The sequence below is a fragment of the Passer montanus genome, unplaced genomic scaffold (assembly GCF_014805655.1).
Source record: "Passer montanus isolate IOZ18808 unplaced genomic scaffold, ASM1480565v1 scaffold57, whole genome shotgun sequence".
In the NCBI taxonomy this organism is placed as follows: domain Eukaryota; kingdom Metazoa; phylum Chordata; class Aves; order Passeriformes; family Passeridae; genus Passer; species Passer montanus.
Window position 1 is genome coordinate 2,697,465 of NW_024370705.1, and position 27,838 is coordinate 2,725,302.

The 27,838-nt window shown below is 45.2% G+C and overlaps 1 protein-coding gene and 1 long non-coding RNA gene across 3 annotated transcripts in view; one reads left to right on the top strand and one right to left on the bottom strand.

The window, feature by feature from the left end:
• Positions 1-255: 255 nt before the first annotated feature.
• Positions 256-27,781, top strand: LOC120510247. Of its 2 annotated transcripts, XR_005629443.1 has the most exons (4): positions 256-430; positions 2,711-2,829; positions 19,964-20,045; positions 27,561-27,781. It is a non-coding gene; the product is annotated as an uncharacterized LOC120510247 (long non-coding RNA). The 2 variants fall into 2 exon arrangements; XR_005629442.1 differs by lacking the exon at positions 27,561-27,781 and having other exon boundaries at positions 19,964-23,587.
• The window catches only part of BCR (BCR activator of RhoGEF and GTPase), a 94,742-nt gene continuing 75,027 nt past the window's right edge, over positions 8,124-27,838 (bottom strand). Inside the window, exons 11-23 of the mRNA XM_039725853.1 lie at positions 27,146-27,265; positions 26,480-26,555; positions 25,705-25,809; positions 25,059-25,133; positions 24,400-24,497; positions 23,600-23,731; positions 16,554-16,613; positions 16,319-16,428; positions 15,388-15,527; positions 13,550-13,684; positions 12,671-12,776; positions 11,709-11,871; positions 8,124-11,020 (exon numbers count right to left, since the gene is read on the bottom strand). Of these exons, the coding sequence (XP_039581787.1) occupies positions 10,931-11,020; positions 11,709-11,871; positions 12,671-12,776; positions 13,550-13,684; positions 15,388-15,527; positions 16,319-16,428; positions 16,554-16,613; positions 23,600-23,731; positions 24,400-24,497; positions 25,059-25,133; positions 25,705-25,809; positions 26,480-26,555; positions 27,146-27,265 (1,410 nt within the window). The 3' untranslated portion in view covers positions 8,124-10,930. The remainder of the gene's footprint in view (positions 11,021-11,708; positions 11,872-12,670; positions 12,777-13,549; positions 13,685-15,387; positions 15,528-16,318; positions 16,429-16,553; positions 16,614-23,599; positions 23,732-24,399; positions 24,498-25,058; positions 25,134-25,704; positions 25,810-26,479; positions 26,556-27,145; positions 27,266-27,838) is intronic.

Below are 27,838 nucleotides of genomic sequence, written 5' to 3' on the forward strand. Positions count from 1 at the left end.
GCCTCTCACTCCCGCCTCCGCCCCGCCCCCTGGCGGCACCGCGCACGCGCCCGCGCCCGGGGGCCGTGAGGGGGAAAGGGCGGGGCGCGGGCACGGGCGGCGCGTGCGCGGCGCGGCCCCTCCCTCAGGGCGGCCCCTCCCTCACGGCGGGGCCGCTCCGCACCTGAGGCTCCGGAGCGCGGGGTAGCGGCTCCTGGGAGGGAGGAAAACACTCTGAGGCGGTACAGCCTGACAGCCTAACCCGTGTCCCAACATCACCAGGTCATCTAGAACTCCGCACCTGAGCCTCCGGAGCGCCGGGTAGCGGCTGCAGGTAGGGAGGGAAAGACTCTGAGGCGGTACAGCCTGACAGCCTAACCCGTGTCCCAACATCACCAGGTCATCTAGAACTCCGCACCTGAGCCGCCGGATCGCGGGGTAACGGCTGCAGGTAGGGAGGAAAAGGCTCTGAGGTGCTAGAGCCTGACCTGTGTCCCAACACCGCTAGGTCATCTAGAACACGGCCGTGAAGTGAGCGCCACGCTCAGTCTTTCCTCAAACACCTCCCGGCACGGTGACTCCATCGCCTCCCAGAGCAGCCGGCTCCCATGTCTGGTTAACCTTTCTGTGGAGAAATTACTCCTCATGTCCAACCTAGACCTCCCCAGGGGCAGCTTGAGGCCGGTTCCTCTCATCCTTGTTGCCGGGAGCAGACCCCGACCCCTCAGGGCCGCATCCCCCCGTCAGGAAGGTGTGGAGGGACAGAAGGTGCCCCGAGCCTCCTTTTCTCCAGGCCGAGCCCCCAGCTCCCTCAGCCGCTCCTCATCACACCTGTGCTCCAGACTCTTCCCCAGCTCCAGACCCTTCCCCAGCTCCGCTGCCGAGGGTGGCAACAGCCCCGGCCCAGGGCCTGCATCTAGGACTGGTGAAAAAATAAATTAATTTCTGGGGGTTTTGGGGCCGAGGAACAAGCATGCATATTTTAAGTTTTGGCGCCAAGTGCACACAGTGCAGGAGGTGTAAGTGTGAGTCAGGGAGCTGTGGGTCTTATAAACCTGTGCCTTGCTGTCCAGATCTATAATTGCAGCTTTTCATTCGAGTAAGAAGGAGATGTTTAAACGTGTGTCCTGGCTTTAATGGGTAAAGTTTTCTTCATTGTTCAGCACAAACCCAAAGTATAGTCTGTACTAGCCACTTCGAAGAAAATTAACTTACCCCAGCCAAAAGCAGCACATTGTGGTAGGAAATAGATTTGCTTTCTTTTAGGTGACAAGAACTCACATGCACACAAGCGTTCAGAGTCTGATCTCCCTTCAAACGCACTAAACTAAGCTCAGCTTTGTAGCCCATCACTGTGCAGGATGTTTGACTTGTCATGAATAACCAGCAACTGGAGTTAATAACCCCAAATTGCAGCGTGGGTGCTTGGGTGGGAGGTACAGCAGCGTTTGTATTTACAGACACTGTCTGGGAAATGCTGTGAACACAGTAATGAAGAAAATGTGCTGATTTGACACATTCCTGTAAAAGTTTCCATCTATTCAGGCTAAAGCTTCTCTCCTAACTCAGCTGTTTTAGCAAAAGAAACATTTCAGTGTAAGACTGAGTTGCATGTTCTCTCCCTTGAGGTACATTCCTTCCTAGAATTCATAGGAATAGAATCCACAGGAATATGGAATTTGTAGGTTGCAGACTGGTAGGGCAAGCATGATTTACAGTTTCCTCATTATCTTTGGTGAAGTTAAACTTTTAATATTATAAATCAAAGTAAATTATATCTCTATCACATCAGAATTCCTTTTAAAACTGGCAGGATGTGTGCTGCCAGATATTGCAACATCGTTTGATTTAGGTGGTGGGAAAATTTTTCTGTTTGTGTCTTACAAAGCCAATTTCATCGAGATGCCCTTCCCTGCACATTTCTGTGTCACTCCACCTCTCCTGCCTGGTGAGGACTCCCCTGGCAGGCAGTGCACAGACATGGGGCACTCGTTTGACAGTGAAATGCTCCTTTATGCCTCAGTAATAATCCTGCTGTTTATATATTTATTTCCCTACACTGTGGCCAATGTCATTCTGCTACATTTTCTGCTCCATGATACCTTCAGCAAAATGTTGTCCCGTTTCTACCTTTGGATTGATTTTTAAGTTATCAGCTAAAAAATGGCATTTCGATGGCACTACTTGTGTGTTAAGGATGTGAAAAGTGGCGGCATTTGTTTTGAACAATGTGTTTCTCACGGTAGCCCACAAAGGGCTCAGCTTTCTGTTTTGCAGCAGGAAGCAGCCGCTCAGCTCAGTGAATTAATGGACAAGCTGCTAGCTGACAGTGCACATGCCTTGGATCTTGGTTCTGGAACTTAAAAGGTCGCTGAAAAAAAATGCGTTAAATGGCAGTATTGTGTGCTGTAACGTGTGCGAGAGTGGTTCAGCTGTCTGCTGGGAGAGCTCTCTCATTGTGGTCAGTCCTGGGTTAGCCTGCCCTGGAGGATTACAGAATCTCCATAACTGGAGGCTTCTAACAAAGAGCACACAAATGCCTCTCGGAGCCAGGACGGCTGATCTGCCTCTCACTAACAGCTCCATCCCGCAGCCTCAGGGGAGCTGCAGCCCCTGGGCAGCCTGTCCAAGCCTCAGACTGTCTGCAAAATGGAGAGACACCTGCTCAGGTGGAGCAGTTTGCACCGAGCATCCTGGTTATTGTACTCATGTTCTCTCTGTCCTGCTCCAGCCTTAGGTTCCAGGTGCCGGCTGCTTTGCTCAGGCCTGCTCCAGGCTCACCCGGGGAAAAGCATCCAGGAGGAGTGGCTGGGATGCTCCAGGCCGGCAGGCAGTGGAGAGCTGGACACGGTAGGAGCTGGTTTGGGTGCAGAGTGCCTGCTGCAGGACACGGTCCCTTCCAGGCTCATCCAGGGGCTGCTGTTCCACGTGGCTGCCCTTCAAGGGCTCACTTTCTGGGAGAGGGAGAAGCATTTGGCAGAATTCCACACTGAAGCTATTGGAAAACTATTTTGTATTATACAGCCACACCACTGGTCAGAAGTATTCATAATAGTCATTGAGTTTCTCCTTTGTTCAGTTCAGGAGTAGGCATGATAGTGTAGTTTTAAACACTGTAGTCATTTAGTTACATTTATCTACTTCCAATGTTGCAATGGAACCCTGTAATCTTTGTGATCCACGCTTAATGAAATGGGCTAGAGAGCTTTCAAGCAAGTATCTTTTTATTGTAGAAAGGTTTATATATTATATTAAATTTGGACTATATTCAAACATAAATGTACTTTAATTACATTAATAATTTAAACAATGTTTAAATAAAGCACCAAGTTAACTGGATTTAAATAACTGATTCAGTTTCCACACTGATTCCTACAAAATCCCACTAATTTCATGCAGTGTTTGCAGAACTGGAGGCCAGAGCTGATTTCTTAGTAAACACTAACTACAGTTCAAGTGCTCTGCACACAAGGGGAAAGTCTGAGACAGGCTGGGTTTTGAAGCAGAACTCCTACAAAAGGATTCATACAGACCTGAACATGGACTGGGTTGCTCAGCTATTCCTCTACCTTCCATGTAAACTATTTCCACACATTCAAGTTGTTTCAGTTAGTTCTCTGTACTATCCTATATTTTAGGTGATACAGCTTTTACCTTGTAAAACAAGAAACACCTTTTCTTTTGAAACAGCTGTGTTAAATTCCCAGCAAACTCAGCTGAATACAATCCACACATTCAGTGTAATGCAGGCCCACTTTTATCTAAATAAGACCAAAAGAACCTGACAACATAGATACAGGAGATTTTATTTAACATTGTGTACAAAGAAAGGCTACAAATGCCTTAAGACATTTTTCCCCCAAATACAGTTCTTGGATCCCTTTTTCATACCACTTTTCTCAGAAAGTTAAAAAAAAATCCAGAATGACAATTTTTCCCTTTCCCCTTCCCTTTGGGCCTAAACTGAGAGATGTTTAGCAGTATGGTTTCAACACCTTTCCATATTAAACTATTAGGATTAGGTTTTCTTTCCCCAAGACTGAGCACTATGAGATACTGAAGCACTACCAACAGCAGGATAAAATGTCAAAAACTGACTCCCTAACATGGTAGTGCTTAAAATAATGCCAACAGTATTAGCTCTGATGAAACCCAAAATTATCCAAACAATAACAAGTTGTTTGTCTTCTACATCTGATAATTTAGGACTAATTATATAATTTAATTGTATTTATATTTAAATAAATAGTCTTAACTCCTTTCCTTGGAATTCTTCATGGATTATAAACACTTATAATACTAGAGATAAGAACAAACTACACAACTTCCATAGGCAAGAGAAGGCTGAGTTGTTTTGATTTGGTTTTTTTGCTGGACAGACACAGAAAGGACAACATTTCAGTGTCCTGTTGTGAGATCATTTTAAATTCACCGTTTCATTGTGATGCTTTTCGGTTATCCCAACACAACAATTCCTTATTCTCTTTTTGCTACCTTGGTAATCACTCTTATTACTCCTGAAACATTGGTCCCTGCATAGCTAAGATTTATCCAGGATTCTGCAAGTTTTGCATGTGACTGTGAAACCCAAGACAAGACTTTTTTTAGGCTGTAAGAAGCAGTAAAAAGGCAGGGAATAGAAAAGGCTCTTGTGGAGAAATGACCTTTTGCTATAGCAGCTTTTACATTACCACCTACTACATATGAAGTAGGTTTTAGATACAGATTGGTTTTCAGCTATTTGTGTAATCCCAAATTAGCACTGCCCCTGTTTCTCCCAAAATTGGGACTAAAATAGAGGAATTTTGAGCTACTGTAGATCAGCAATTGATCACTTGGTTGGGTGCAGTAAGAAGGAACTCACAGCTGCTTCCTGAGCCTCACCAAGCTGGCCCAGGGGAGATGGGAGCACCCAAGCAGCAGCCAGGCCTCTGCTCACTGGTGGGCTGGGCCTGCTGTGACCCTGCCTGGGGTCATCTCCAGGAAGCTGCTGGAGTCTCCTTGCAGGCAGGAAGCTGTTTTGTACACAAGCCTGCCCTTTTGTACATCCACAGGGCTACAAAATGCCGTGTGGTATAAATCATTCTGCAGATTAGAAAAACAGCTCTTCTGTAGAATGTCTCAGAGTCTCAGAACATCCTACCACAGAGGAAAAGACCACAGCAGTTACACAAGCAAAAGCTCTAGCACAAAATAAAACTTTCTCTATTCTAGTGAACCTTTTTTGACAAGTGGATTTGAACATGACTGTTATTAAGAAGCAGTAGAGCAAACACTTCTACTAGGCTTGAGCACTCTGTAATTATATTAATTCCCAAATATGCTTGAACAGCTGTAAATAATAGAATTTTACACAGCCCGGTGTGAGCCCTGAACTTTAGCACTACCTGGTTCACTCTGCACAAGAAGACTGGAAATATTTTAATTATCTCCAGGGCTCTGCTCTGTAGCTCTGCTACAAACTGAATCTCTCAGTGTGGTATTTGCTACAGTGCAGGAAGATGTGAAGTGGTTCTGTTGGGAAAGGAAGGACCTGTCTTACTGTGAGGTGAAACATGGCAGCAGGAAAAAAATGATGTGAAAACCTCTGCATGTTTTGCAGTGGTCTCCAGCAATGTCACTGTAAGATGGTAACGCAAGAGACTCAACAGTGGGGTAATTTAATAATTTTATAATTCTCAAAAAGAGTATTTATGAATTTGCTTGACCTGAGAGGCATAAATCTAATGATGTGGTCACAGAAGGGAGACTTGAGGCAACACAGACTCAGGTTTGCTTTGGTCCTACTGCCCCAACACTTCTGTCATTACAGCTGTTGTGGCATTTTATCCTGGCGGCCCAAAAACAGACTTGTAGCTTAAACAATAGTCCAGCTTTGTGGTTCTAGGAGTTTAGGAGCTTCTTCTTCCTTGTGGTGGTTTCACCTAGTTTAACAAACAGGTGCTATAGCTGATGCCTCAGGGAGAAATGGTAGAGAGCAAGTGATAAACTTTGTTTTCTTAGCACTGAACTGTGAATGTTCACTAGCAAGAAAGAGGGGTCGAGGCACATCAGAACTCTGAGGCTGCTGTAGCTAAACTCCTGGCACTCCCATGTTCATGTTTATTTACTGGCAAAAGAGCCTTTGCTCAGTTATCTAGGGCATGAGCCACATTCTGTAACTCAAAATGAGAGCCTCATTCTAGTCCCAAGCAACATGACCTTGAGCAATTCCTAATTCTGCTTCCCTTTTCCCTTTGTGATGGTTTCATTGCCTAATGATTGTTAAGGAACAGTCTATTAACTACAAGTGCTTCCTTTATAGCTTCTGCTGATTTTAAGGGCAATTAATGGATTTAATTCTCTTCAATTAGAAAGCTCACAGAACACACATGAACATTTATTTCATCCTAGTTCCAAATGGAGAATTGCTAATACTAGTCCTAGGCTCCAGTATCTCAGTTGTACAGGCCCTGTGTTAAAGGAAGGGAATGGCACCATGTTTATTTTTCACTAATGGTGGTAGGACAGTGTTAGCAAAGTCTACAAAGAAAAACATCCCTGGAGCAGAAATTTAAGAGGGCATAAACAAGTTACTATCTAGGAGAATTTGATTAATTTGATTGTATCGAGGAACTGCCCTTTCAGATTTTTCTTCTTCAAGGAACAGAAGCAAATCCCCCCCCAGGTTCCTGGACAAATGTGTTGGTCTTCTGTTATTACAAGTCCCTGTCATCTTGAATTAAAGTAAAAAGAGAAAGGGGAAGACCTTTTCTTAAAACATTTCCCATTTTATACTAAAACTTCCATAAGAAGAATGCCACATCTGGTAAAATTATCCCAGTAGGTGACCAAGCACTGAAACAAAAGGATTACCTAGTGAGGAATCAGAGAAGGTTGGGGTTTTGCCATCAGCCTTTAAACATTTCTAAAACCACACTGGTCAGTTTACATTTCATACACACTTGAAAGAATGGCACACGAAGGTAAATGAACACATTGTGATGCCTTCCAGTGTTACACAGGTGACAAACTAATCTGGAGATCCAGGTCTGCCTTAAGGAACAGTCCCCTTGTTCAAATAAACTCATAGAAAACAAACAGGAACAACCATAAAACAGTTTTAAACAGGTAAAACTCATGAACTGTAAAAATCCTGCACCTCCCATGAATGTCCTCTGTGGTTCCACCACCCCATGGCCAAGCCCACGAGGGCCGCGTGGTGCCGGACGATTCCGCGTGTGCGCGACGGCGCCAGAGCCGAGGCGGGCAGTGGCACTGGCAAGGAAGGGCACCCCACTGCTGGATTCTGCCCTTAGCTATACACTGAAAAATAGCAGCATTAAAATACAGCCTGAAATAGCTTAGCTACTACCTCAACTTGTTAAAAATGTGCAAGAATAAAGAACACCAGCAGCATTTGAATGGATGTATTTCAATTTGGTTTCTGACACTTCCCTCCCACACAAAGCATACACAAACACAAAGCTGACTCTGAGCTAGTAACTGTTATTTCTTGTCCGTCTTTGAAAACTTTTCCCTTCATTTACCTAACTTTTTAAAATTGTACTTAAAATCCTATTCAGTGTTAAAAAACCCATAAGAATTTTAAGGTAGTTTCTAAATGCCAAGAAACTGATGCTTATTCCCCTCCTTAAACTGGAGAGACACAGACTATCATCACCTGAATTCCTTTAGCTGAAAATTTAAACATTTCAGATTCCTGTTCCTGAAAGCAACATTTGTAGAAAAGTCTCTCCAATACATTAGAAACTGAAGGAGCAAAATCTCCCAGTACACACATAAAGGGTAACTTCTTGCTAGTTTGCTCTTGTGTTGTTTATATTGTACCTTTTAACACAGAAAATTAAAGAGTTCAGTTTTCTGACAAAACTCACAAGGGAATGTAGAAGAGGAGAAATCAGAAGTCCTTTTCTAAAGCCAAGTTTTGCATTTCCCTTTTTGTTTAAGTATGATAAGGCTTATAAAAAAAAAAAAAAGAAAATAAAAGCCAAAACACAAAAAAAACCCCCTCCAAACAAACAAAAACCCCAACATCCCTGGGAAAAAAGACATAAAATATTTTGGAAATACTTAATTTCTGAAAACATAAGACTATTGGAAAAAAAATGAATTGCAAAATTAAAGGAAATTCAAGAAATCAATTCTCGTATTTCAAATCAGTCCATTATTTCATCATCAGCAATATGATCCACTATCTTTTCCAGCCCAAAATTACCAGCTTTGGGGAAAACATATTCATACTTAACAGAAATAATTAATGGGTTAAGTTAAATTAACTTTTTTCCCTGATCCACATGCCTGCATGTTAGATAACATTACATTAGAACTGAGCATTGTAATGAGAGACTGACAGCAACAACCTGTCACAGTAACCAAAGCAAAAGCAATTTTCTCATGGTTACATACTATAGATCAGTAATCTAATATTAAAATTAACTTCCTATATAAATAAAAATCAAAAAGTTGGGCAAAAGTAAATTGGCACAGTCATTATGGTATTACTTTCCAGTTTCAACACTGCAAGGAGCAGCCACAGATTGCAAACACCAAAGGAAAAGGCTATCACCCAGCACCAGGTGTAGCTCGGGTTTTCTCCCTTTCCCATGAAATCATCAGCAGTGCTCCTGCCTCAGCTCCATCCCCCCAGGGGGAGCAGGCAGGAGTGCAAGGATTGCTGTGGAGCTGCTGGGGAAAAGGGAGAACAAATACAGAGAAACAAACACACAGAATGCTTTACTGCTCTGCACGACATGGCTCAAGTCAATGGTTTTTCAGTCTTGTGATCAATTTTTACCTTCAAACAGGCAAAAAATGAATATAAAAATTTAAAAAATCAAAATCTTAAGCCTTCAAGTTTCCTTGCCTTCATTCCCTCCCTCCCCCAAAAAGCACCTCCTACTACAGACAGTTTTTTCTTTTTTGCGGGTTCAGAAGTTGGAATGTCGTGGAAATACATACAAGAGAGAAGGAATTTCTAGTTGTACATTACATTACAAAGAGGTTTGCTCCCAGACCTAAGGAGGGAGGGATACTAAGCAATATTAAATTCCTATAAGAATCCTTACAAAGCATGCAAAATATTGATATACTCACAAAATTGAAATTTATATTTGTTCCTTTCTGATTTCGCAACTTCACAGTACAATAATTTCTAATATTCTGCAGCAGTCAGAATTACAGTGACTACAAAATCATTTCCCTTTAATTTTTTTTCCTATTTGCTTGAAACACTCCTTTGCTATGTTTTTAAATTGAGAGTTTGCAGATCACCCATCAGAAAATGTGCAATTCATCACAAGAGGAGTTGCTTTCTGTGTCATTTTTCCCTGCAAATGATGTCGACAGCCTGACCCTACCAATTTTTCAACATCTGTCCCTCGCTCCCTCCTCCCCTTTTTGTGCCAATTCCTTCCCTTGTCTTCCAGCTGTGCTTTTGGCCAGGATGATGATGGACAGATGCCACTCAATGGATGCTGCATACTGGGTAGGAGTAGTGGGGGCTGGAATAGTTTAGGACAATGGCATCGCTCCCACCCCCAGGATGTTTGGCACAACTGCTGCAGAGCCAGAATGCTGGCTCTGGATACCCAGCAATTAGATTCTGCAGTTTCAATTCCCTGGACAAATACTGCTGCCTTCTCCACCCCTGTAGCTTCAACTGATTTAGGGAGGGAAATACAAAATTGGTGTTTGGCCAGACCTTTTGTACTGCTAGATGGAGTTCTGCAGAAATTTCTCCACTGCTCTTAATTAAAACAGAGTTGGAATTTCTGGAGAATCCACAATGCATGCTACTTGCTAGATTGTCCACAAAGTACATTCTGGCATTTTTTCAGAGCATTTGTATCTATCAGAAAAAGACTCTTGTAGAAACAATGTACAAAGCCTCCAAAAATTCAAGTATCAAAAAAAAAGATGTTCTGATAAAAGTCTGGAGTAAGCAGCCAGCCAAACTGAGAGCCATTGATTATTTTTTTTTTAATCCACAAATTCTTCAATTACTTTTGCAGAGATAACGTGTTTTCTTTGTAGTGTTGGGTATTAAGAGTCTTCCCAATTAATTTTCATTAAGTTTGGTGGGGTCTAAAGAATTTAGCAATCCTTCCTGGATAATATTGCCCCTGCTTTTATAAGCAAACAAACAACAGAATAACTGACTGTTATCCTCCCTGCCTCTCTTTAATTTGCTGTATTTATTTATTTAATTTTGTTGAGTCTCTCTCAACCCAACAAAACCAATCAGAAGTGCAACATAGGCAAGAGCAGGGCATCTCCATCCCCAGGGTGTACAAAAATTTCTATGGGAAGGGCTGGGTGAGCCAAAAAAACATACAAACAAAATAAAAAAACCCAGCCCCCAACCAGACAACAGTTCTAGCTATACATTAAACTCTTTGATTTCTTTAGAACCATATTCAAATCAAGACTTGAATTTATGTGGAGAGAAATTTAGATCCCAGACCCTTCTCTTCTCCTTCCTCTTGCAAAGCAATGCTATTTTTTGTGGCCTCAAACAGTACTTGAAAAACAGCAGTTATTAAAGACACAGTTGTGATATATCCTTTAACGCCCCCTCTCCCAAAAAGGGGTGTCCTATCAAGTGGTCCAGTAGAAATCTTGAAGTTTCTTTATGATAAATTAAATCCATAAAATGAGGAATACCTTCTGTCACATTCCTAACAAGAATAATCACCACATTCTGTGGTGCATTAGTCCAAGTGTCTATTGCTCCTTCTAGTGGAGGTTCCGCACAGCTCCATCTCCGGTTAGTTCTGGTTCTACCAGCACAAGGAGGTTTTTCTCCATCCTCTCTAGCTTGTCTCTGGTTAACAAACTGCAGGAGCACTGAGAGCCAGAATTCCCCAGCACAGGAAACACCAGTCATCTTTTCCCCAGGGTGACAGAGTTATGCCAAGAGCAGTTTGTGTCCTGTTGGTACCGCAGGCACCTACACCTCTGTAGAAAAGAGAATGCTTTGCCTCTTGCTGTCTGGGGTAGGGATAGTCTCTAGCTGCAGGAAGTACAGAAGAACTTGAACCTGCAAAGAGAAAGGACAAGGTAATACTAAAGCCCTGTAAAAATTCATTCTCATCCTGGCTACGTGAGAGCTGGTGACACAGCTCTCTCTGGGACATCTAGCAGCTGTATTTAATATGCTGTAGAACTTGACATACTTCAGAGACTCTTTTTAGATTTCAGGTGGAAAAATCATGCTGGTGGCTCCAGCACTCAAAAAATTAAGTCTAGAATTTGCCATTACTCAACAGAGAAATACAAACCAGTCTGACTCAGTGACACAGGTTCTGTGCTCCAATCCTCTGCCTTCAAAAGCAGCAGTGGCCAAATCATTTTGTTGTGCATCAGTGAAGGTGATTTAAGTGCTGAGGAGCATTGTGGAAACACTGCCAATTCTTTTATCCCAGGCCAGCAGCATGGTGCAGGGACACAGCTCCCCAAAAACTCTTCCCATGCACGAGTACACACAGGATGCACACACAGACACTCCTTCATGAAAAGCTGTGTTTGTACAGATGCAAACTGACCTGCCTGAAGGAACACTGTTCTACAGACAGGCTAAAATGTCTGTGTGAGGGCAAAAGTTGTTTTATGTTTACCCAAAAAATGAGCATGAAAACCCAGTAGGGTCACTGAGCCAGGCCTGCCACAGGACTGTGCTTTCCCAGAAAGTGTCTTCACAAGATGGAATGGCACATTCAGGATTTTACCTGGGACATGACTTCTAGTGACCAGCTGTCAGTCATGGTGATGGGCTGGGTTGGGTTAGCAGGGATTTTACTGTCCTTCTCCGAAGGTCTGAGCAGTGTTGGTCCAAAGACAGTGGCAAGATTATGCAGGGACATCTTGTTGATGCTTTCCCTCTCAGCAACCCTGGAAGAACAAACAATGCACAAAGCAGACCTTCATAAATATCTGAGGTTTATAAATGAGAAACCGAGGCACAAAGTTTAAAAAATTTGCCCAAGGGCAGGAAAGTCTGCAGCAGAAACACAACTAGAGCCCAGATTTCCTGGTTTTTAATCCAGAATCTCAATCACAAGATGATCTTTCATGTCTCCAGGGGCAGTCTCTGGTATGTACAACATACTTATGCAAATCAACACATTGGGCAAGCATTAAGCCAGCTTATTGCATTAATGTCAAATGCATGGCAATACTTTTTCACAGGTACAACCATATCACAAAGACATATATAAAATCAGAAAGACTTTACTACAAAAGGAACTGACAACTGCAGTTAGGCAAAATGCTGGAATTTAAAAAATAGATCATACTGCATTTCAGACACTTTCTGAGACAAGGTTCCCTAGACTTTAAATATAGGTAAATCTGCATGGTTTATACAAAAACCTTTCCTGGTCTGTGTATCCAGATGCAGGCGCAATCTCAGTGACATTGCAGCAGAAATTTGCACTTGTGATAGATAAGCCCTGACTCTTTTGTTACTCCTTTCCTCCAGTTCTAATCCTTTTTCAGTATGAGTGGAAACGGAATTCAGGATTTACTACCTCACTAAGTGAGTATGAGACAATAGTTATCTGATGAGACTTCACAGCAGATCAGCAAATACTTCTTCATTTCTGTGACTCAGCAGGTATTTAAAGAAATAGCTTTCAAAATAGATGATGCTTTACACATTAAATGCATTTCTGAAGGAACCACATATTACCTTTTTAAATGGTCCAGAAGGAAAAGGAATGTCACAAGGTTGGGTTCTGGAAGTGATAGCAACAGATTCAACATACAGCTCTCCTTTGCAACAGGATCTGAAAGTGCTACAAGACAGAGAACAAGACATCACCACAGGCAGTGAGTGCAAATCTGACTGACTGAGCCATGCCCCAGAACAGCCAATACAGATGGTCCCAAAAGGACTGTGACTACCTCATCATAGGCTGGAAGGTCAGAGCTGCACATCAATACCCCACAGCATCTCATTCCTTTGTTTCACAAATGCATTAAGAATCATTTTCTCTCTTTTTCAAAGCAGTTCAAATGCTTTGAGGCTTTCAATCATTGATGTTTTTCTCTGCATCAAGATAAGATGAGGTATCTATCCCCCTCCCCTCCAAAGGGGGCTTTTCCCTGGAGCCTGCCTGGGCAGTGAGTGTGCAGGGCCCCAGCAGGCAGGCTGGCATTCTGTGCTGAACCTATCCTTCCTAAGGGGGCTTTTCCCTGGAGCCTGCCTGGGCAGTGAGTGTGCAGGGCCCCAGCAGGCAGGCTGGCATTCTGTGCTGAACCTATCCTTCCTAAGGGGGCTTTTCCCTGGAGCCTGCCTGGGCAGTGAGTGTGCAGGGCCCCAGCAGGCAGGCTGGCATTCTGTGCTGAACCTCTCCTTGAGAAACCTGGCCTTGTGCAGCTGCAGAACAGCATGGCAAGCGCCCATATTGCACCACGTGGGAGGGCAGTGCCATTCTGAGCTCCATCCACTCCCCTCACAGCTTGTTCCAGCTTTTGTCCAACACTATATACACGGCTTTTATGATGCTCTAGAGCAGCCTCCTGCAGAAGAGTGTCCATGACCAGGGGCTCCTGGTGCTGCACCTACCGATGCCCTCAGCAAAGTTGGGGTACAGTTCGTCTGTGAACAGGGGTTCCGGCAGCTCCCGGAAGTACAGTTTGAGGGTGCCTGCAATGGCGTTAACGTCCATCTCGCTCATCATCACTGACACGTCCTTGTTATCTGAAAGAGGGGAGAGTACAGGAAGGGTAAAGCAACTGCTGGCCTTGCATTCCTTCTTGTCCTTGCTTTGGGTCTGTTTATCTTTTGGCTCTATCCAAATAGCTGAGAGTTTTCCTGTTTACATTTCTCCGGATTAAATAAGCAACCTTCCAGTGAGAAGCACTGTACAAATGACTGCAAACACTTCATTGCTTTACATCAAGCCAGGGAACCTCACCATCCCAGGGCTAGCTGTGCTGTGCCAGAAAACCTGGCCTGAATCTGAACAAGCCCTACTGGACTGTATTTATATGCATTTCAACTTCTATTACTGACAGCAGTTGTTATTCTGCCTCTAACAGCTTAGACTAAGAGATTCTGAGATTCTCTAACTCCCCAGTGAGTGTAGCTAAGGCAATTCAGGGCTTATATCCCTTTTGTTACTATTAAGAACAACAAAACCAGCCCCGCTCCCTGAACTAAACACCAACCAGCATTGGTTTCATAAACCAGTGTAAGCCAGCATTTTACAGAAATGAAAAAAGTTGTTTTTCAAACTGTGAAAGACCTTACTTGCACTAGTGGCAATTAACCCATGGTTTTTGATATCTTACGGCGATTAAAAAGAAAACACAAGAAGGAAATTTCACTAGAAACTGAAGGAAAAGTGCAGAGAGGGTGAATTTGGGTGTCTGGCACAGATCTTGTGACTGTTGGAGTGTGGCTTGAACAGTTTTTGGACCAGCTGAAAGTAGGGAAAAATTTCACTTTTTGTACCTCAGCAATTCAGAAGCATTTCACCTGCATGACCTCAGGTGCCTTTTGGCCACTCTTTTAAATGTAGCACCAGTAAGGAGCCTTTTTCTGCTCGAGATCAAAGAGAGCTTTGCAAAGGTTGCTCAAAGTGATCTAATTTTCTAAGCCTGTGCATATCAGTCCAGATGGAGTTAGGGACAGAAGCCCTGACCACCCACCCCCAAGTTTCATAAATACCCCTCCTAGTTCTAAGGAACATTGGCTTTCACAAAACATTCTTTATTCTTGGACCATCACATGGAAGCTGAAAGTAGGGAAAAATTTCACTTTTTGTACCTCAGCAATTCAGAAGCATTTCACCTGCATGACCTCAGGTGCCTTTTGGCCACTCTTTTAAATGTAGCACCAGTAAGGAGCCTTTTTCTGCTCGAGATCAAAGAGAGCTTTGCAAAGGTTGCTCAAAGTGATCTAATTTTCTAAGCCTGTGCATATGAGTCCAGATGGAGTTAGGGACAGAAGCCCTGACCACCCACCCGTGGTATTCATAAATACCCCTCCTAGTTCTAAGGAACATTGGCTTTCACAAAACATTCTTTATTTTAAGGACTTCTATTAATTTGGACACCTCACAGCAGTGAAGAAATTATGACTTCTGATTGCTGATGTTTTCCCCCAGAGAGGTGTCTGCCATTTACAAAGATTTGGCAAGGCAGGTAAAGCCATCATTTCATCTCTGCTGGGAAGAATAAAAAAGCATGGTTTGGTTCAAGGATCCATCCTGTTGTGTGTCTTGGGTTATATCAGTAAATAAAATATGCAGCCAGGGTTAAAACTGTTTTCCTTGAGTGAGAATCCTTACTTCTTAATGCTTCTTGAGCAACATAAGATTAAAAATAGCACAGCCACCTGACAGGGAACTCAGGCGTGTTCTCAGAGGGCAAAGGGAAAAATCAGCCCCAAATACTTACTGACATCAAAGGCAGCTTTCAAGGCCTGGATGTCGGTTGCCACTCCCGAGACGCGGTAGATGCCCACCTCCTCCATCCCGCGCCGCTCGATCTCCTCCACGCACTGCCGCACGATGTACGGCACCTTCGACCTCTCTCTCCTAAGGGAGCCAGACAGAAAGCTCCGTTCAGCCCAGGCCCTCCGTGCCTGTTCCCCAGCAAGGCTGCAAGCACCCCGACATTTCCCTGGGGAAACCTCTTCTGGAAAATGGGGTGGTAGGAAGTCTGAGCAGGCAGTCAGGACTGAGCTGAAAAACTCCTTTTAAAACTGCAGAGGGTTTTCTGACTGTATCAGCTTTGCTCTGGCTCTTCTGCAGCCTTCCTGAGCTCTTGGCCAGGTCCCAGTGCCCCCAGAGCCTGTGACTCTGCCCAGGTAATCAGAGGATTCCCAAACAACCCTTGGATCCATAGCAACTCTGTTGCTTTCAAACTGATGCAATTCCATGGGGAGGAAATACCACACTTCCCAAACCATACAGCAGAACAAACAGGTTTCTGCTGGCAAATGATTCATGACAAAAGATCAGGGGTTAAAATAATACAATGGGATCCAAAGACCTTGAACATTTTTGATTATGGAAAGGAAACATCACTGTTCAGTGGCTCTGGAAATTTGTGACCATGTCAGCTAACTACGGAGAAGGCAAGTGCAAGGGGGATTTCCGGAATTCAGAGGAGTGACGGGCTGTCAGTAAACAGCCTGTGTGCACACTGCTTCTTATCTCTGCAAAAAGTGAAGCTCAGAGATTGTAAAGCATCTCCTGTCTGCAGCCACATCTACACTAGTGGAGCAGCTGGACTGCCAAACCCCTCAAGGGGACACAGGCAAGTGCACCCCACTGGCCAGTTGTCTTCTGAAACACAGGGGGAGAAAGGTGACCCATGAGCTCACTTGGTGACAATAGCAATCTTGACCCCGAACACGCCTGTCTGCTTGCGGGACGGCATCCTTTTCAGGCTGAACTCCCGACTGGTGAACTTCACTGACAGCTTCACCTCCACCTGAACCAAACAGAACAGCTGTTACTTTTTAAACATTTTCTTTTCTTCATGCTGCAATGAAGAGCAAAGAAATAAAGCCCACAGGAGGTACAGAAGCAAAGCTAATTTCTGTTTGCCACACTTACCCCATTCATTGAGATGACTGTGCGCTGCCAATCTTTGTCCTGCAGTGCCTGTGGGTCCAGCTGGAAAACAGAAGTTACCCATGAGCTAGGAACAGACTTCAGAGAAGGCAGCTAGCCTGGAAGGCTTCTGCAAGTGAGCAGAGCATAATCACTTTTACCTTGTTATTTCCTTTCCATAGGAAAACCCACACTCCAAAGTTTCCCTGGTTTCAGGGAAACCAGATTTTGGATATTGTGCAGTTCTCTAAACATGGCTGATGAGGGTTCATACACATGGAAAACCCAGCAACATGACAGCAGTATCTGCTCAACAATAAAGGCAACCTCAGGGAGCACAACCAATATTTGAATCTGTTGAGAAGTCATGGAAAGTTGTCCTTCAAACAGCCTATTCATTTTCATTTCTATTTGAGCATAGAGGCAGGAAGAACACCAGGCCCTGCTATTGCAGGCACTCATTAAACAGAAACAAGTTCCAATCTCTCATTTTCAGCTTTGCTTGGTCTCTCGAGTGGACAGCTGTGAGGCTGGGGAGCAGCTGACTCAAGTGTTAGAATGTCACCCAGCAATTCCACTACTGCCTTGGGAGAGCCCAAACACATCCAAAGGGCTGAGGAGTGGCACTCAGCTCCAGGGAGATTGGCAAGAGAGACGAGGAGCTGTCTTCTTGGGGGCTTGATCAGCCATTGGAACCAGCCAAGGCAAGAATTCAGTGCCTCCTGAGACAGCTTTGTAACACTTGGCTCTTGAACACGGAGGCACATAAGACCAGGAGGAGTCAACTGCAGCAAACTGTTTTGAGTTTACTGCTGTCAGCAAATAACCAGAGCTGGTTTGCAGCACAGCTCCCCCCTCTCACAGAGCCCCGTGCAGGGCCAGAGAGCGCTGGCAGGGGAGGGAAATGCTGGAACAATGGCAGCTGCAGGAAATTCTGGGAGAGCTTAGACACGGTCATGGTCGCACTCAGATCCTCAACAGAGCAGCCCAGTGCTGCTGACAGCTCCAGAGACAAGCCCCCACCTTAACCTTCCCCACTCCCCAGAGAAAGGTAAGCAGCAGAGAGCAAAGTTCCTCCCTTCTTCCTCCCAGTGCAGAGACCCCAAGCAGCAAGAGAACAAGCGAGGCCGACCTTGTCCCTGCGCGCTCTGTCGCGGACGTGGGCCCACAGCGGGATGCTGCCAGCACACACGTGCTTCCCTGTGGAATTGGACCGGCTCCTGTAGGTGCAACGCTGGCAGAAACTCCTGAAGAGCCCTTGCAAGGAATTGTCAGTAACCAGCAGCTCCCACATTTTGGGACTGTGCAAAGGACCTGGGGGCTGATGGGCAGCAGTGCTTGGCTTCGGTGCCTCAGCGACCCCAAACACAGGACTGCTCGCCGAGGGGGTTCGCTTTTAACTCCGGCAGAACAGATCCGCCCCGCCTGTGGGGCTGGCCAAGGGCCCTACAGCTGGCCAGCTTCTAGGCTGTTCTACCCTGAACTTCCGTGCTGGAAGCTTGATTTCTTTCAACAACTGAATTCTTTCCCAGAATCAAGAGGAAACCATTTCTGAAGTGTCTGGTTTCCTATGAGCAGCAACCATGCTAAGTATTCCTGAAAGCTTGATCTCCAGCTTTGAGGAGTCATCTGGTTAAGCTGCCAAAACGGCCCTGCTGATGGACACAGTCACAGCCAATCCTCTTGCTGGGAACCAGTTTTCCATGTGTTTTTAGAATGGAGTCACTGAGTGTATTATTTATAGCAGGGAGTTATATTATTTATAGTTTAAGACTAAAGGGGAAAGAGGGTTTGAATATTTGCCAAAAACTTTAAAGGGAGAGTCCAGCAGAATCCAGTTACAGTTTATTTAAGCTAACTGGTATTACTGGGTATGTCTCAGTAATGACCAGGGAATTCCTGCCACGGCACAGAACAAAATCAAGTAAATAGCTGTTTAAAAATAAAACCATCCTGCTCTCTCTCAAGAGCAACTTTGACTCTGCTGCAAAAAATGAACAGAAGCAGAGTGCTGGAGCTGAGAACTCGCAAAGACTTTTCCTTGCTAGAGCTGAGAGCTCACAGAGACTTTTCCTCGCTGGATAACTGCTGGGGCTGAGCCAGGACTACCAGTAAACCTCCATGAACCTGCTGCTGCCTCTTGCTCCCTTGTTTCTCAGCTCTCCTGCAGAGCTGGCAGGACCCCTGCACTCCCTCCTACTGTTTGACTCCTGCTGGAAAATGCCTTGTACTGAATGGGGACAGCCAGGGAGAACAGGCACCACGGCTGGCTGACCCAGCCAACCCTGCAGAAATCACTGGCAATAACAACAGTAATTAAGGGGAAAAAAACCAAACTCCTCCAAGGTGCTTTTTAAATAACAAAGCAAAATGATGGAAGCTATTAAAAGAGCAAAGCTTGAATAAACTCTCAGCAACACTGAGTGAGACAGGAAGATCAGGTCTAACAGTCTGATAAGTCACAGCAGGATGTAACAGAGTCAACAGGAAACCAAGAACTGTCACTGGGACTTCAATCAAGCTTCAGTCGTGGTCCCAAGTGATGACTGACCTTCTGAGGCCAGCAAGAGCAACAGAGGGAAAGGACAACTGGAGCAGGCAGGGAGAGAGCACACTGAGGACGATGAGCTAGCAAGAGTGATGCTCCAGCACAGAGGACAAATGGGGCCATGCTGTCTTCTGGCCTGATTTGGAGATCAGTGACCTGAAAGAAGGAACACTGAGTAGAAGAATGCAATCCATGGCCAGCATGGCAAAGGGAAGCAGCTCTGAGCAAGCTGTGCCAGCTCAAGCAGGGGAGGCACTGTGCAGCTGCTGCCTCTGCATTTGACAGTGGAATTTACTGCTCCTCTACACAGTTCCTCCAAACAGTTGCTTGGTTTGAGTGACCTGCCCCATCTCCATTGAAGCAGAGCCACTGTGTTGTTTCCATGCTCTGTGCAAATAGGACAGACCTGCTAAAACCCTCACAGACTGCATTTCATGGGCTTTGCACAGCCCCCACCAAAAGCTCATGCTGAACAGGAAAATACAAACCAAGCACTCTGTCTGTTTGCTGCTCCCTCCAGTCCCCTTGTGGCCTTTGGTATTTGCAGTGGCAAGCTCCAGCCCCAAAGTCACTAATGAATCAAGCCAATACCTCTCTGTATCCTGCCCAAAACACGAGAGAACAAAGCAGCTCAGCACCACGGGGGTTTCTGCAGGTCTCTGGCCCTTGTAGCAGCTCAGCACTGAATTCAGACAGGGCACAGCAGTCAGGAAAGGCTGAGAGTGCACAGCAGCATGGTGAGAACTGGAAAAAGGCAAACTGGGGATGCTCCTCTGGCAAATGCAAGCCAGGCACTAGGAAGGCTGCCTGTGCTCTGCCCTAGGAACCACCACAGAGAGCTTGATCATGATTTCTTTTTCCCCAGAGAAAAAAGAAAACATGCAGAAGGAGGGAAAAACAAAGAAGCCTCAGTGGAAATGAAAGAGCATGGACTGTGGAACATTAAGGTTAGTGTGTTTTATGTATTCATTCACATTACTTCTTCCCTTTATTAAATTTCCCAGGCAACTTTACACTCCATCAATTTTGAACTGTAACTAATGTGACATACATGTTGTCAGAGCCTCACTGCTGCTGGGAACTCCCAGTCCTGCCATAACCCCATTCTTCTCACAGCTCCCCACTGACAGGTTAATCTTTCCCACCATTGCCCTTTAGGCATGACCCATTGCCTTCTTCATTTCCCCCCTATTTTCACTGCTGGGACAATGTTCTGCTTCAGCAAACTGTTTAAACAAGCTTGAGTGAGTAAGAGGTTTCCAAGTTAACACTTGGGAGGTGCAGCATGGGACAATTGGTTTATAAGGGAAACAGCCTAATGCCTGAAATAGCCATGGGCACTGCTATGAGACATCCCAGATAATTAAGAGTGATCTGCAAGGCAACAGAGGAATGGTGCTGCTCCACAGAATGAGTGATCTAAGGTCACATCCTCCCTGATTTTCCAGCACTGCTGTGAGGGAGAAGGAAATATTTAGCTTGAGCTGATCATGCAGAAAAAGAAAACAGCAAAGGAAATGACATTTCTAGGAGGCACCAGTGGGAGGAGCTGGATCACAGGGTGAAGTATCACTTCACTCACTCACAGACAGGCTGGTCCTGCTGACACGTGCCCAATGGTACAGTCTCAATGCCAAAAAAAGGCTGCTGCACTCCAAACATGGGGACGTGTGTGCCACATGAAGTGAGAATTCAAGGAGCCAAAGGGCCAGCCAAGTGCCAAAGATGGACTGCAAGGTACCAACAGAAAGAAAAGCCCAGGGTGCTCACAATGAGAGGGGCTTATGCCCACAGCTGAACTAAGTCTCACATTTCCTCCCATCATGTGAAGTCCACTCCATCCTCCTCCAGCTCCCCCAGTCATTTCAGTTTCACAGTGTAGTCAGGAATAGTATTTCTCATGCCTGAGGTGCAGAGAAGCCCCCAGCCACGTGTGCCAGTCAGTTCAACACTGCACACCCAGCATGCTGTGCCCAGGTCTGCTGAGGACTTCACTCCCACATTTACAGGAAGTTCTCCTACACTAAAACCTCATGGGTTCACATTTCAGAGATAAAAAACTTGCAGGAAAGAAGCAGGTCTTGCATCTGGCTGGAAAGACAGACAAATAAAATATTCCATAGGAAAAGAAAATATGAGCAATGGGAGCTATTAAAATTGCTGCCCATTCCTGGAAACTTGTGACATGGACCAATTTCCAGCCTTCCTTCCTTCACTGCCGTAATGTAACGGAGAGATTTAATAAACATTTTTACAGCCAAAACAGTCCTAGTCTCCTTGATTGTCTCCATCACTGAGGCTCAGTATTTGGTGAGTCAGAATTCCCAGTATGGGAAGTTGCATATTTACAATAAGACGTGGCTTAACAATACACTGCACTTTGGCCAACAGAGAAACTTCTCTGCTTTTATCAACAGGAGGATGCAGGCACGACTCTTCATGTTCCCAGAGTTTTTAACTAAAAGGAATTTATGAAACAAAAATCCTCACCCAACCTCACAGACCTTGCCTTTAGACAGACTTGGGCTGAATAATAACAGTGCATCAACAAATCAGAAACCCAGGATAAACTACAAACTCTAAGGTAAACAGAATTTTATATAAAAGCACCTGGGAGAACAGCCAACCTTCAGGCTGCAATCAGATTTTGTTGTTGCATTATTATGGTTTCTTAACAGAGAAATGGTGTTTACTTCAAAAATAGAACTAAACCAAAATCAAAACCTTTAATAATTTTTATCAATCCACAATCTTACCAGACTGTCATATGACTTCTCTCTGATTCAACAGGGTTTGAAATCCACAATAGGACAGAAATCACTGAAAATTAAGGGGTTATTCTGGCAATTCATCAGGTTTCTTTATAAATTGCAAAGGGGATTTACAGAAAGCAAAAGAGCTTTTGCATGTGCCTTTTATGATACAACAGAATGAAACATTTGCACATTGATTAAAAACATTTTAATTGATTTTTTAACGTTCCCACTGTCTAGGTTTCTCTAAAAGAATCAAGATGCAATTAATATTTAATTGCCATCAAAGAGAATTTTAATTTCCTTAAGTATAAAATATATTTACAAAAATATACTACTGCTGTGCATAAAAATGCCCACAGCTGTGAGAAGGAAAAAAATTGCCAAAAATTTAAAAGACTAAAATATTTTTAAAGATTTGGTTTTTAAAAATCTGTCTATGTAACATATTTGTAGAATTTAGCAGGTCAGTGATTTCAGGGTTCTCTGTTATGAGCACACAAATCTCCAGGGCATTTCAGGGCTGAAGACTTGCTCTTTTGTAGTTGCTCAGCTCTGTGGAAACAGCCTTTGTTAGCTGAAGGGACACAGGGATTTCTGGTCAGCAGAGACACACACACAGGAGCCAGCCTGTGCTGGCATTTATTGATCTGCACACAAAAAAAATTCCCTTCCAAATCCCACCATGCATTTGAGACAAAAGCTCTCCCTGAGGACAGGAGAGGGGGAAGGAAGAGGCCTGATCAAAGTCATTTAGGCAATGAACCCTGCCAGGGCAAAGGTGGGATGTGATCCCACAGGCCACCCTCACCCTGAGCTGCTTCTGCAATCCCACAAATGGCCTTGGTCTGCACGACCATCACCCAGTGATGGCCAGGGAAAGCTGTCATCCACAGGGAGATAACAGCCAGACCTAAATGGAGGGAACTGGTGAGACCTTTAAACATGCCAGAAAGGAAAAGGCATCTGGGCAGAGTCCCTGTTCTGTTCAACAGCCACTCCAACACAAAGAATGTGTCCTCAGAGCAGTCACTTAAAAACCTTCCTAAAGCTGTGGACAGACAGTTCAACACACTGGAACAGGATGGGGACATATGTTGCCCATGTCTTCCTCCACACAAGGCCTGATTTCTCCTACATCCAGCTTTAGTGCTCTGTCACACAGCAGCTCCCCAAGTGCAGCAGCCCTTTGCAATCATCACCTCCCCCACTGCATGACACATGTGCCACACAGAGTGTCCCAGGCCAATTCCCAGCAATGGAAATGTTCCTCAGATGCTGCCATGGACACCACACTCTGGGCATGGCAGTCACCAGGACAGGCATGCTGTCCCAGGGCCTGGCCAACACATCCATCACCTTCAGCACACACAGATGGCAGCCTTTCTGCACATCATTTACAGAGTAGGGAGAATATTCTTGCATCCTCCTGTCACAAACGAAGCATCCTCACCAGTGCCCAGGGGCAGTTCCTATACATTGGTGTGGAAGTTTTGAAGTTAATGGGCAAATGAGAGATCAAAACAAGCAGTTATTCCATGGAGCAGGCACAGGGCACAAAGCAAGAGGGACAAAGCTGCTGACTTCCTGCCTGTAAATCACACTGTGTACCTCACTATCTGAGGGAAAAATCTTCAATGCCGAGACAATCAGAAGGCAGAAAAAGCCTCTGTGGTGAACTGCAGGATTCCAAAGTCCTGTGATGTTTTGCAGTGAGGGTGTCAGGAATGAGTTGAGCACAGTCTTACCTGGATCTGTCCTTTGCCCATGATACGATCTGTGCTCTCTCCATCCTCTTTGGTCAGCTTAGTTTTGTTGTAGCACTTTTCATAGCACAGAATCCTCAGTGTCTGTGAGCCCTCCAGCTCAATCTCAAACTCCTGCAGGGCACCAGGAAAGGAAAGAGCAATGGCTGCATCACAACAGGACACCACTCTCAGAATAATCAATACAGCCTCTTTAATACTCATCAGAACACCACCTAAGGACTGGCCAAAACCTCCTCCCTAGTGGAACTCGTCTAGAAATATGCTGAAATTGTATTTTGTATCTATAAGGTGGTCAAATTGGAGACTAAGATGGTTCACTCCTTAGTCAGATTTCACAGGTCTCAGCAAAGCATTATTCAAAGACACAAATTTTCTCACCTTCCATGTAAGAAATTTTGCTCACCAGCAGGTCTGAGTTGGCTGTAAACAGGCAAAATGTCTATAGCTAATTCTTGCCCCTCTCAACAAATAAACAAAACCATCTTCAACATATTTTTACTTGTGTCTTAAAAAAATTATCAAGCATGCATCTGTTTAAAAGATTAAATACTGGACAAGACCCATTTGTATCAAATTGTTTAATGATTACTAATCCAAAAGAAAATCTTCTGCAAGCCCTGACAGCCAAATGAACCTGGCAGAAGAGTGTTTTCTGAGAAGCAGCATCTGCAGCACAAGTGCTGAGCATGCAGCAGCCTCTTCCACTGGCAGGTTTTCTGCCCATCATGCATTGATATTTGGCACATGGAACAAGGCACATCAAGAAAAATCAAACCTACCTCGTTCCAGTTGGGCTCCGTGGTGTCTCTGTAAACTCTAGTTTTGGCCTTGTTCACAAAATACCCAAAAGAATCCACCTCTAACGTGCAGTACAGATCTGAGGAGGGGAGACAGGGGAGACAAAAACTTCAAAAAAATATCTAGAATCTCCTAACTTGCATTAATCAGTTGCACAAGGTGCCTTCATTTCCATCATCTCTGCATTAGTACCAGTAACACCATCCCATACAAATCTCGTCACCTTCATCGGCCCCACTGTCCTGAAGAAGCTCTGTCACCTTTTTTGATCCTTCTGTCAAGTCATTCCCCTGAATTTTAACACCACTTTCTTCCCAACAAAAATTCTGGATACCAGAGAACACCTTTTATTCTTTCATTGTGAAACAAAATACAGCTGAAAGAATTCAGGATGCTGTTTCCAGAACAGCTGGGTAATCAGCAAACACTGCTTAAAACCTCAACCAGACTAGGCCTAACAATAAATGCTGTGTGCTCAATCCTTGATGCTGATCTTTTTGGGAGTTAAGAGTAGAACTTCCAGTTCCCCAAAACCCCTCTCCTCCTCACCATCACCACAGAATCTGCAATCCATGCCCAGCTGTCCCAGCACATGGCTTATCACCCCCTATTAGTGCCTCCTGTGTGTCCCAGAACTCACTTGAGCTTTGCTTGAATCCCGTGGCAGAGTGGACAATGACATTCAGGAATCCATAGAGACCTGGGGATTCATCATCTGTACAAAAGACCCAAGGGATTTTGTTACATTCACAGTGGAGCCAAGAGTGAGAGTGATGAGACTGATACTACGCAGGTTAAAGAGCAGAGGGTGAACTGTCCCCAAGGATGGCAGGAGCAAGTAACAGCCACATCAGCAAGACAGGAGACAGTTCCACAGTTGGCACCTGTGATACCTTCTGGCACTGGGGGAATTTTACACTGAGCGTTCATCAGCAAGACAGCATGGAAGAAATTCAAAGGAGAAAAAGTAAATTACAGAGGCTAAGTCTACACTAGCAGATTAAGTAGTAATTTAGGATGATCTCTGACACAATTTTGGCCAACTAGTCTTGTTCCAAAGAATTCTCAGACATAGCTCAAAGCTGTCCCAGGCTAGGACTCCACCAGGCACTCCAATACCTTGCACAACAGGACCATTTAATAGTTGATTAATGTGTACTGGAGGATGCCTGCAACCTGTAGCAAAAGGGAACAGTAAGAACAGTTCTAGGGGAAAGCACAAAATCAGGCAGGGAGAGTGTTTCACTGCAGCTGCACCATGTGAAAGCAAAACCCAAAGGTCTTACCTTCCTTATTGATGGTGAGGGGAATGTTGTGCACTGTCTGAAGCTTCACACAGGAGTTTGTCAGCATCTGGAGCTCCACCGATGTGAGTGAGAAGCTTTTAAAGCCTGCCAAGGAGATTGAAAGAGGGAGGAGTAAAAATTCCAAGGAGAGGCTGGATGCATGACCCCTCATCCTGGGCACACACAGGACAGTGCTCCCTGGGCTCCTCATCCTGGGCACACACAGGACAGTGCTCCTGGGCACACACAGGACCAGTGCTCCTGGGCACACACAGGACAGTGCTCCTGGGCACTGCTCAGCAGCAGCACCGAGCTGCTCAGGGCAGTACTGCTGCTGCTGCAGCCCAGCTCTGCTGGGGGCATTTTCAGTTATTCTTCCAAGTGTCAGGATGGCTCACCAGAATTAGAGGGGTTCTTAGTTCCTGGCAAAGCTAAAAACACCATGCCATAAACGTAACTAAGTTTCTTTTGAATGGAGCCAGGGAAAAGGGTACGGCTCTTCCCTCTCCCTGGAACTGCACTGAGCTCGGATCTCCAGGGTAAATGGGAGAATCTCTACACACATGTACTTACTAACTGCTCTCTCTACACATTCCTCACATGTTGCTGCAGCAGAAATTCCCCAAATAGCCTTGGACAGGAGACATCCATATTGTGCTGTGGATTTCAATGCAGATCTCTGTTTTGGCAGGGAAGCCTGTCCCACACCGTCCTCTGGAGCCCTGCTCTCTTCAGATCACAGTATTTGTACCAATGACAGCTGAGGGATACTCACATTTCTTCTGCTGTTCCCGGATATTCTCCCTCCACTCTGCCCTTTCATAGTCCGATGAAATGAGGAATGTGTAACTCTACCCAGGAACACAGAAGGAAATGGGCTATGCATTAGTCTGATGCAGCACTGAGGGCAGGGCCTGCCTGCTCCCACCCTCCCCCAGTGCAAATTGCTGTTCTGCTGGCACTCCTGCCACTTATCCTGCATCACATCTCTGTCAAGACAGGCTGGGCTCTGGCAACGTGCCCACAGTACCAACATGGACAGTCAGGGCTCACAGAGTCCCACCCTGCCAAGGGCAGCTGTGGCCCTGCAGCAGCTCCCATGGCAGCTTGTGCTACTCCTCACAGTAGGAATTCAGCTGCACCAGGAATGCCAAAAGCCTCCAGCACAGGCCTAGGCACTGATGAAGCAGTGACATGCTGGTCTGGTGCTGAGGCAGGGGATTCACTTCTGTGGTTATTTCTTAAATGCCAGTCTTGACTGCAAATTAGCCACACACTTCTAGGATGCCATCATAACTTTGGCACAGCAAGGGTGAGGTGTCTGCAGCTTGGAAAGTGCTCTGAGGACACACAGCAGAGGCCACAAAGCCTTGCTGTGCAGGAGCACGAGCAGTCTGAGCCACAAGCCCCCAGGAGCCCTGAGGGTGACGCGTGCTCTCACCTTGCCGTTGCGGTTGTGTACCCGGAAGGCCATGTTGGGAGACATCAGCAGTAGCAGGGATTCCTGCTCCGACAGCTTCTTCTTCAACCTCTCAATGACCTTGCTGCCTTTATTGGCTCTCTGAAGGGTGTGGGAGAGAGGGAGCAGAGGACGTGTGTTATTCTTCAAATCTGCCCTCATTTACACAAACTGCTCTTTTGAAATCCACAGTTTCTACCCTGTGAGTAGGCAAATGGCCCCAGAGCAGAAGAAATGCTGTCAATAGGATCCACAGGACTCCCAGCTGCTCAGAAGGGTGTTATTTGCACAATCCCTACACATGGACAGGGCTCTGTTCCCTGATTCCAGCTGTCCCAGCTGAAGTGCAGAGGTGTGTGGCCACTGTCCCAGCTGTACCCTGTATTTTCTGTTCCAGAGGCTGCAGTAGCATCATGTCACTGGGCAGTTACAGCACTGCCAGGTCCTCCAAGTGTCCTTAACTAAGGAGACTCTAAGGAACCACCCAGAACTCTCACGCTCACCGCCCGCTGACCCATTTTCATCAGAAGTCTGCTGAAAATACGGTTTTTCCTGGACAAAATCCAGTACCAAACCCAGCCATGTGCATTGTTTAGCACTGATGCACCAAAGCACGAATCTTAGACACCTGCAGCTGGTGAGTAAACAGCTCCCACAGGTCTTCCTAATATCTTA